Here is an 11,186-nt window from a genome sequence, read left to right as displayed (position 1 = left end):
TCACAAAACCCATAAAAACAAAATCACTTTAAAAATTACAGATTAAATTATTTTATGATAGTCATTAAGGATGATAGATAACATAAACGCTTGAAAATTAAGAAAACTTTTAAATGTACGACTATGTTGGTGTACTCTTTACTTTTTATTGAAAAAATGGCGGCCTCCACAAAGTTTGTGTTTGGGAATGCAAGAGATGTCTTTTGTGTTCGTATTTGTACTTTTTATTGATTTATGTTACTTTCTAATCATTTTACGTCTTAGAAATTGCGGCTCCAAGCTAAATTCGATTGCATGGTAACACGGTCTGATTGTGTTTAGTAGTCGCTCTCTCAGTCAGACTGGCTGCATCAGCATCAACTCATTTTAACAATAGAACTTTCTAACATTCAGAAGTTGTAGGCGAGGAGAATGTCATACTAAGTGCCTTCGAACTTAATCAATGTGTGTCCTTATCTATGTGAAGAATGTGTGTGTATGATTCCATAAGGTGAAACCGTTAGTGCAAGCCCAGTTCATTTATGTGCAACTCTATATATCTTCTCCAAAGTCATTTTACATTCTGCATAATATGTTGACAGTTAGACCGTAAGGGCGAGCGTAGAACTTCTATTATTTGATTTAGATCTGGCTCGTCAAACCGCAGGTGACATTGGTGCGTTTAGACTCTGTCATCACATAACATCATATGTAAATTGTATTATTAAATAAAGAACCTGAAAGTTAATGAAGATTGTTTCATTTACTATTTTTCACCGATATGTACACACTAAATCAAGGCAAGTTAATTATATGTTGAACCTTTGCCACTATTCTCGTGAGAATGTAGCATAAATAAGCAATGCATTGTGGGTCCATAGTAACTGCGGAAAAAAATATGTTTGGATCAATGAACAAAGTCTAAATTTTCTCTTCGCCCAGGAGTTGCTTTAAGAACTCACAGTGACAAGTGATGGTTTGCTTGCACCGCTCTCTATTACATTTTGCAGTAAACTCATTAAGCATTCATTTAGTGATAGCTATTTCAAGACGATGTTGCCAACTTTCCATGCATCAGGATCAAGATTCCTAACTTCTTGGATTTTTCTAACTTAATCGGAAATACACAAGTTGTTGAAATGTCAGAAATATGACGTCACATACAGATTTAAGTCATGTTTACTGATGAAGCAAACAATATTTTTTTGGCATGGTATTTGCATTAAAGAGTTCTCTGTAATTGTTTTCAAGTAAGTTGTTGCTATGCCTATGTAACCATGTTACTAATACTATGTATTGAATAGGATTATTGGGAGTTTGGAATTTTTTCACATGAACTAAAAATATTTCTTTGAACAATGTGCAGATTTCTATTTGAATTTCCTCAGTTCATACACATTGTCTGTGGAGCTTGCTGCACTTGCTATTAAGTCACTGACAAGCTAGTATTAAGTTAAAGGTTCAGCCATTGAAGATTTTTAGTGACCATTTATGTCCTATTTCATTTATAAGAGAAAACCTATATTACTATTTAATACAGGGTCCGACACTCGTCAAAATTTGGTCTCGCCATTTGGGCAACCTTGGTATGATCACAGGTTGCCCGAATGAATTATAAGCAATGGAATTTCAGAAGTCGTCCAAATAAAATATCAAATGAAACAAAACTTAATGTGCAATTGTTTAAAATTTGTTAAGATAATTAACAGAAGTTGTGTACTTTTGTATTAAAAAATGTAAACCAGATATTCATTTTCATTGCCATGAAGGCCTAAATATAGAGGATGGAATAACCCTGGACTGAATTAATCGGGTGTTATATTACAGTGGACACCCAACATGGCTGTCAAGCAGCAGAAAACGATCATCAGATGATCAGAAAGTTGTAGGGGAATGCAAGATGTTACAATGATGATTATTATTACTATTTACATATTTAAGGTGATCATTGACTAAGTTGGCATATTTTATATCTCAAATAAAACTTTATTAAAGACCTTGATTAAAAATTGCATCAGCTGATTGATCGAACGCAGATTTGGCAGGAAGAAAAATCTACGCGGCTGCAATTTGAACACGTTGAATGGGTTGGTTTTGTTACAGAAAAATATGTTTTCAAGATTTTTTGAAGTTTATTTTAAAATATTAAACATCATTATTAAATATTCCCAACTTGTACGTCCCAGGTCGTCATTTGGGCGAGCCAGGCTGAAAATCAGGTCGTCCGAAATCATTTCTGGGTGGAAATGACGAGGTGACGAGCGCGAATGTCGAACCCCGTAATATTTCTGCTTAATTGTAAATATGTAGGTAAAATGAAGATATGCAGTGAAGGACCCATTTATCCAACTATTTTGAGGGATGAAGACTGCACCTGCATTCTCTCACACAATGTTTTTGAAATTTAAAAAAGAATCTTATTTACTTTTACATGTGTTTTAATTTACTTACTTTCTTTTCAGAAGAAACTTAATTCTTGGCAAGACAGTTATGATTGGAAAGAAATATTTCAGTCAGTTGCTGGAAAGTAAGGGGATATTATCTTCATTAGTAATCATTACCTATTAGACATGAATTACCAATACTGTCCAATAGATTACATTTTGTATGTAGGTATAAATTAATAAAATCACAGCTATTGAGTTTCTAAATTTGCCGAGCAATTGCTATTCATAATCCTTTGTTCACTGAATGTTGTTAATTTCTTAAATAAAATCACATTCTGTTGAGCTTATAAGTAATAAAGCATTGTTTTATAGTGACTCAGAGAAGAAACTTGCTGTTGATCAAGCTCTCCGTGATGTCATCAAAGATGCTGTTGTAAGTGAACATTTTCTCAATTTTATTGTAATGATTGAGTATTGAGCTTATACATTACTCAAAATATTATAAATTTCATCAGACTTTCTTTTTTTTTCTTTTGATTCATAAAAAAATTAATTAACAATTTGTTAATGGAACTGTAGGAGAAGACTGATGATTGTGAGGTTTACAAAGAAGTAATTGAACATTCTATAGAATTGGCAAATGAAGGTAAAATTTATAAAATAAAAAAATAGAGGTACTCTGAGTAACTTGGTCATAATTTCAATATCTCAATACCACTGACTTTGACATTAAATTCTAATGATTGAATTTGTAAAATGAGAAAAGCATTTTGTCATATTCTACTTGATCATTGAAATATCAACATCTATTTTAAAGCGTTGCCCAGATCATGGCTAAAAATGCCAAAATTATATAGTATATAAAAATTCAGGTTATATGTATTATATTTGTAAGTTCTTATAAGTAAGTTTTGCTAAATACATGTAAAAATGGTGTTCAGTACAAATATTTCTTTACAGATGTGTGTTCTGTAATCATGCCATTCGTACTTCTGTCTGATGTTTTTGATCTCATTCCACTGAGCCAGTGTGAAATTGTCTTCTACTTAGTAGAGGATAAACTTTCTGTATGGAAATTGGTGAGTCTCACTAAGGAATTTGCTTCCTGACATCAATGATAATTCTGTGTTAGCATGCAGTGAAAATGAGAAGTCTACGATGAGACATTCTTCAAAATCCAGTGTAAAATTCAACATTTTATTTTCTTTAGAAATAGCATTTGCTCTATGTTATCCAATTTTACATCATTTGCATAAAACATATTCTGTTTGTTTGTAGTCACTTTTTTATGATGCTGGGAAAAATTACCTCCTAAGAATGTGCAATGGTGAGGACTAGAATGTTTTATATGTACTGGTGTTCATTTTATGCAAAAAAGTCCAACATTTGTGCATTGAAAGAAGTTTTTTATATAAATACTGACTGTCTTTTCTTCCCCCTCCAGATTTACTAAGAAGGTTAAGTAAATCTCAGAATACAGTGTTCTGTGGTAGAATTCAGTTGTTCCTGTCCAGATTGTTTCCCCTCTCAGAAAAATCAGGTAAAAATTTCAAGGGAAAATTCTTTATAACTTAAGATTACATTTATATACATATAAATACAATAGAACAGGGAACATAAAATTTAATTTTATAGCTTAAATGTAGACATATACATAAATATATGATTTCAAGATTATCTGAGTAATTAAGTTACTTATATCATATTCTTTAAATCCTTGAGGTGTAAGAGAGATTGATCACATTGGTGACTGTTCGGTTAAATAAGATTGAGATGAATTTTTTTATCAGTGTTTCTATAGATACATGTTTGAATATCTAAATTGTACATGAAAAGCATTTTATTTGTTTCAGCCTTGAATCTCATGAGTCAGTTTAACCTAGAAAATGTCACAGTCTACTCAACTAAGTCAGATGAAATTAAACTTAAACCTGTGAGTATCTTGTAAATACATAATTCAAAATTGGTGTCTTTTTAGAAGTTATACACATTTACATGCAAGTAGTTTGAAATCAGGATGTTGTTTGCTCAACAGTAATGATTTTTTTTTTTGTCTTTTTAAAATTTTCAACAGCGTGAAGTTTCTTATGATGTTATGGAAGTTGAAGAAGGAGAAATGGAGGATTTAACAGGGTAAGGATAATATTCTCCACATAATACAACAAACCATTCTTTCCATTTACAAAATGTCTTTTGAGAAAATGTTCCTTTATAACTTTGTTAACTAATATTTTAGGTCCACTCCTATTGATTACAACTTGTACAGAAGATTCTGGGCACTTCAAGAATACTTCAGGAAACCCTCACAGTGTTATGAAAAAGTCCCATGGAAAGGATTTCAACAGGTCAGCTCAATGAACATTGTTGTGTTGCACTTACATGTATAAAAGCAATTTTTAAAATTTCTTCTTACAAAGAAAAAAAATACCAATACATTTTGGCCAGATTATAAAGCAGAATCTGGCCTGCCAATTGATGATTATGATACCTGACGTTTTCATGTCTCTCTTTCCCTCCATCTGTCTGCAGGAACAATTCTGCTTAACCCCTTAATTTTTGAATTGGTAAATGCCTCAGTTTCATTTTTTCTTTCAATGAACTGGTATATTAGAATCATATCAATAACAAATACATGTTTTTGTTTTATATTACACATATTCATTGTAAATACTTTGCAACCTGGCATTATCATCTTTAGCAATTTTTTGTTTCTAATGTAACCACTCATAGTCTTCAAATGGTGAAGTCTTTGGTACTCAATCAGAAACTATAAGCATATCTAATCATATACTGTCATTGCTTTTTAGAATGCAGATGTAGTTCTGAATGCATTTGCCAGTGCAAAACTTGATGACTTAAAATCTTCAAGAAGGAAGTTAGATTTGCCTCGCCCAGCAGATACCAAAGCCTTTTTTGCCAAGTATTTGACCAGTGAAAAGGTAAAGAATTTTCACTGAAAGTTCCACTATGACAAAGTGTCCAGCCTTTCTTTAAAACAAACATTTGAACACTCCAGCCTAGGCATCCACAATCAGCCTTTTAAACCTCTCCCATTTTTTTATTATAATATTTTTATCAGATGTAAGACCCTGGTGGATACAGTGTGGATACAGTTGACATTTTTAAACAAATCAAACATTATTCCCATATCTGTTTTCATTTTCTTAGAACGAAATGATTTATAAAATAAAAACTTGTGTCAATTTTTTTCTTTTTCAGCTGCTTGATTTACAACTGAATGACAGTAACTTCAGAAGATATGTGCTTGTTCAGTTCCTCATCGTATTTCAGTATCTAAATTCTCAGGTCAAATTCAAGAGGTAATGAATTTCAGATCTTGTAGAGTTAAAAATAAAAATTAAAACACAAGTAATATCTCTGAACATTTTAAATATTACTGTGAAAACTGTGTCTAAACAGATTTCAACATGAACATACTACATGTAGTATATGTATTAGGATACCCCTATGTAAAATTTTGAAGAGAATGATGTACTTTATTGAATCATATTTTTGATAACCTTGAATATTTTGTTTCATTTAGTGCTAGTCAGACTCTAACTGATGAACAGAGTACGTGGGTTAAAACAACTCAAGATAAAGTTTACCAGCTGATCAAGGAAACCCCTCCTGATGGTGAACAATTCTGTAAAACTGTGCAGGTAACACACACAAGTCACTTCAGTCAATCGGTTTATTTAATGAACATTAAGGAATCAGGGTGTAAGTAGTAAATTGGTTGTGCAGCCAATGGCTTTTGTAAGAAATAAAAAATATAAATGTACTGTTAACGTTCATTTTGACACAGTTGTCCTTATTAACTGAAGTTTTAACAATGACGTGCATTAATTAGTTTTAATCATATATTCATATATATATACAGTGAAACCTGTCTAATCCGACATGCACTGGGATATATATTATATATACAAGGAGAATATAAAATGGGAAAGAAATTTATAATTCACAGTGTGTCGGATTATTCAGGTGTATACACTGTATATATATTATATAAATATAGCCCTTTGATGAGGTCGATATATTGACTTCACAAAAAGCATATCGACCAAGCACGAAGTGCGAGGTCGTTATGATATATCTATGCACCTTATATTATTTTTTTTACAGAGATGGACAAAATCACCACTCGCTTGTCTTTTTTTAACACTGAGAGACTAGAGATTAAAAAAAAAATGTGCTTAAAGGCAGAGATTTTTTACCGGGTAGTAATTATTTTGTACAGGTGTGAATGCCTTGACATCCTGTGGTCATGCCCTATACACAGGAAGTGATTTAATACACAGTGAAATACCCCAGGTGTCAAACTTTACCTGTGTTGGGGATTTTGAGACAATTTTAAATTAGAAGTGAAAAGTTGTAAGGAAAGTCTAAATAATCTAATAGCATATTGATTCATTTTTGAATATTTGAAAACACTGTTAAAAAAATATTATGATATCTACAAATATTAAAACAAAGATTATTTTAGATGTTAGTGTATGTGTTAATTATTAAAAAAAATGCCAGTAACAACCAAATTATCTAATTAATTCATTTATCCCCAGGGAAGGGTCCGATCTATTAAAATAAAAAGTTGAGTGAACTACATTTCATAAAAAATCTTTCTTAGGTTTATCCATGTTATCGTAATCTTAATAAGGCTTTGTCACAATAAGATTGCTCGTAAATTAAATTCTTCTGAAATCTGAATAACAAAGGAAAATATAAACAACCCATGATTAGAAACATTCATGAATATTTTCCAAATTTAATTACTTCACACAATGCTGCTCTAAACTTAATCAATTACATTTCCACTTTAGCATATAATTTACAGTTTAGCATATTAAAATTAAAATAAAAATTTCATTGGAAAAAAAAAGTTTTATATTTTTTGAAAAAATGTATATTATATTATAATCCTTTTAAAAACTAAAGGTATCTTTAATTCATATATCATCAAGCAAAACTTTTTCATAGTTATGCAGTTTCTCTATACCATGTTCGGTAAACATCAAAGGATCAAAAGTTAATTTGAAGGTCCCCATGAGTCCCTTACAAGGTGTACAGGGTATACACAGGGACCATTCAGAAAATGTCAATCAAGTTCCAGCATCCAATTGTGGACCTTCATGCAGTTGATTGACAGGGCTACCCAGACCAGGTATTTTTGAAGGCATTGCTAAAAATCTCTGCCTTTAATAATGTAATGTGTGTTATTCTTTGTACCGATAGAATAATTTAAGGGATTTCCTTTTCTAATTAAGTTTTGTATTGATTTTTGAAAAAAACATATCTATTATATGTTTTAACATAAAGTAGATTCTTCTCCAAGGCATCTAAGTCTTACTAATTATTACAGAACATCACAATTATAAATAAAGAGTTGAAGCACAATTTTTTTTGTTAGAAAAATCAAGTCATGCTCTATCTTGCTGTTAAGAATTCAGCACAAATATTGTTTTACTGAAAATTATTTCCACTTTTAAAAGCATAAAGGCGATATGCATTAAAGAATCTATAAATAGTAACTCAAGATGCTGTTATATAAATTTTGTAGAGAGCTAAAATATTAAATAAAAATATATATATATATATATATATATATATATATATATATATATATATATATATATATATATATATATATATATATATATATATATATTAGCCTCATATGAGTGGACAAGAAGCAGCATCATGTTATGACTGCACCTTTTTAACTCATCAAAAGATCTGTTCTAATTATTAACTGACATCATGCAGTTTCAAAGTAATAACAACCTTAGACTGTACTGGCAGTGTTACTACTTTTAGTGTAATCAATCTCTGATTTTACCTGTAGCACATCCTAGGAAGGGAAGAGCACTGGAATAAGTGGAAAAATGAAGGATGTCCCAACTTTGCAAGAAATATGGAAGAGGAGACAAAATTCAAGTCAAGGTTTGGACAGGTTTTCTTCTCCTCAAAAATAAAGCACTTGTCTTGTGTAGTGATTTAACACCAGATAATAGTGAAAATTCATTCATGTTGCAAACCTCTGTGGCCATTGTCTATAGATATTACATACAGAGAATTTTGTTGTACCCCCTGCTTGAAAAGTAGGAGGGTATATAGTAATTGGGATGTCTGTCCATCTGTATGTCCGTCAGTCTGCCTGTGTGTTACGCTTTGGGGTACCCATCTCTTATCCGCAACTCCTCTTATATCACTGAATGAAATTTAATGCAACTTTCACAGAATCTTTGTTACATAGTGCCATTGTGCACCCCCTATTTTAAATTTTGATCTGACACTTATTTCAGGTCTTCCAGAGCAAAACGTTGACTTTGCCATTATAATCAGATGTGAAGGGGGGGTATCATTTAGTGGGCACAGTGCTCACATTACCTCTAGATTAAATTTATTATACAAATGAAAATAAGCAGAAATTTTAGCGAAGATTTAATTTTGGCATTATTAGCTCACAGTACCTCTAGCTTAAATTTATTATACAATATAAGCAGAAATTTTAGCGAAGATTTAATTTTGGCATTATTAGCGAGGGTACTGAGATTGCTAAAATTGAAATTATATATTGCGCGAAATTAATTGTGTTTTATTTATAATAGCTCCTTTAGTGAGCATTTTCAAATCGCTAAAATTACATGTACATGTTACTAAAAATAAAATACCAATTTTTATGGACAAATTGCTTAATTTGCATCTCGCTAAAATTTCCACTTATTGATGTATAGATGATTAACCTAGCTAATAATTTTTTTTCTAGTTTTAATCTTGCATCAGTTTAATTAGTTAATGGCTGATAAATGACTAATAATAATTGGCAGAATTCTTTTTACAGAGCTAAGAGACGTTTTGTTGGGGATGATCTTCAAGCTCACGGCGGAAAAATAATTAAGATGGGGAGTGCTGAACTCACTCGATTGTGGAATATAAACCCAGATAACCTGGAAGCCTGCAAAGCAGAGAAAAGGTTAAAAAGATAAAAAAAAAAACTGTCATACAATCCCATACATATCTTATTAGAAAAAATACTTTTAAATCAAACTAGATTTGTATGTGTATTATGGATGACTGACAGAAATTTTAATTTTTTGCAGAATATTTTTACCTTCTTTGGAGGAGTTTTTCGCTGATGCAATGGAACAAGCAAATCCAGAGAATCAATTTGAAGAACAATACAAGTAAAAATGATTACAGTTTGTGATTGCAATACAAGTTGTGACTTAAAATGTTTTAAATAAAATAGCAGAATAGTTTTGAATGACTTAAATATTGCAAGAATTATGTTTGATATTGCATCTCTAAATAGGGTAAAGGCTGAGAAGGAAATTCTTTCCATTGTAGAGTTGTGAATAATGCTGTATTCCAGTGGAAGTCATTACGACTTCTGGCCAGAAGAAGTCCCCATTTCTTTGGACTGAACAACACGCCAGCCATGCCACTTCCTCAGTACTTAGAGGTTATGTTGAACAAGATCGCACAAGAACTACCGTCCATGGGAGCCAATGGGGAAGTATCCCAAGAAACAGGTCAGGAGGAGATGAGGACAGAGCTTGGTGAGGATGAGGCAATAAAGGAGGCACAAGAGGTCGAAGAGGAAGAGGAACTCAAACGTCAAAATGAGGAGCAAGGTAGGGCCTGGGGATTTGGATGTGTGATTTTTATGAGCTGTTAACAACATTATAATGTATGGTGGGTCAAATATGAATTATGAATAAAGTGAAATGCTGAGGGAGGGGGGATGTGGGGAACAAAAGGGGAAAGGAAGAGATTTATAGAGCATAGGATTTCAAAGGGGGGGGGTCAAATTGAATTATCCTTGTAACTTCTGAGGGGATGAGGAAAGAGAGGAATATTAGAGTTTTGAAGAACGAGTTGTTATACAAAGATGATAAAGATAAATTCTGTGTAAAATTTATCTGTGATATAATCAACCCTATATTCTTATAGAAGAGAGTTGTCTTGATGAGTTATTTCTCTTATTTATGCAGGTGTACCAGAAGACATTCTGTCCAAGGATCAGATTGACCTGTTGGCTGAGAAACTGGGGGAGGATTGGAAGAGACTGGGTATGGAGCTAAACTTCCCTGAGGAGGACATGGCTTACTTTGAGAGTGAAAACAGCGAAAAGGTCGCTTGTGCTAAAAAGATGCTGACAATTTGGCAGGTATGAGATCATAAATGCTTTTTACAGTTCTAACATTCATACCTGTTAATATTAGTAATGGGAAGGTGAAATATGGCAGACAGCAGATAATATAGGAAGGAAAACTTCAAAAATTCTGGAATTTATTTTGCAATTTATAAGTAATTTTTTTCTTCAGGAAAATGAGGGAGAAAGAGCAACGACAGGTACCCTGAAGATTGCATTAAAGGAGGTGGGACTTCCAGAAGTGGTTGAAGCTGTGTTTGGATCTACTTGAATCTTACATGTGACAGAAACATAAGTGGGTGGAATAAACATAGTGCTCCAGCATAAATGCTTCAAATGTGAAGACAGTAGTGTCCTGTTCCTTCTAACAGTGTATAAAGATTACAGTTTTTGTCCTCTTTAAGTGTGATATGATCACACAAGACTGATTGTTAGTGAACTGGGTATATGTACAAATGATTTTGTTTATGTTCATAAGATGAAATAAAGATCATGATGTCATTTTCATTTGTTTGCATTCGTGAAACTTTTCAAACAATTTGAAAAATTAATAATTTATTTTAAGTTATTCATAGTGAAGTCTTGTTTATGAAAAGGTGTTATTCAGGGTTTGACATTAAGGCACGTCTGATAGACTGAGTCTAGTAAAAGATGGGTCCGGT

At 32.1% G+C, this 11,186-nt stretch overlaps 1 protein-coding gene across 1 annotated transcript; it reads left to right on the top strand.

Moving 5' to 3' along the window:
* The first annotated feature begins 156 nt into the window (after positions 1–156).
* LOC134251361 (THO complex subunit 1-like) lies at positions 157–11,025 on the top strand. The gene is made up of 19 exons (XM_062733750.1): positions 157–207; positions 2,442–2,506; positions 2,739–2,799; positions 2,946–3,012; positions 3,327–3,445; positions 3,645–3,693; positions 3,811–3,906; positions 4,220–4,299; positions 4,441–4,499; positions 4,603–4,711; positions 5,174–5,305; positions 5,586–5,686; positions 5,911–6,028; positions 8,212–8,309; positions 9,211–9,342; positions 9,470–9,553; positions 9,717–10,003; positions 10,364–10,539; positions 10,697–11,025. Exons 1-19 carry the CDS (start codon positions 157–159, stop codon positions 10,793–10,795), a joined length of 1,983 nt encoding a protein of 660 aa, XP_062589734.1. The 3' UTR covers positions 10,796–11,025.
* Positions 11,026–11,186: the final 161 nt, after the last annotated feature.

This window comes from Saccostrea cucullata, unplaced genomic scaffold (assembly GCF_032062105.1).
Source record: "Saccostrea cucullata isolate Sc308-1 unplaced genomic scaffold, CSIRO_AGI_Scuc_v1 ctg197, whole genome shotgun sequence".
In the NCBI taxonomy this organism is placed as follows: Eukaryota; Metazoa; Mollusca; class Bivalvia; order Ostreida; family Ostreidae; genus Saccostrea; species Saccostrea cuccullata.
Note: the sequence above shows the minus strand (reverse complement) of the source record. Positions and strands in the feature narration are given on the sequence as shown.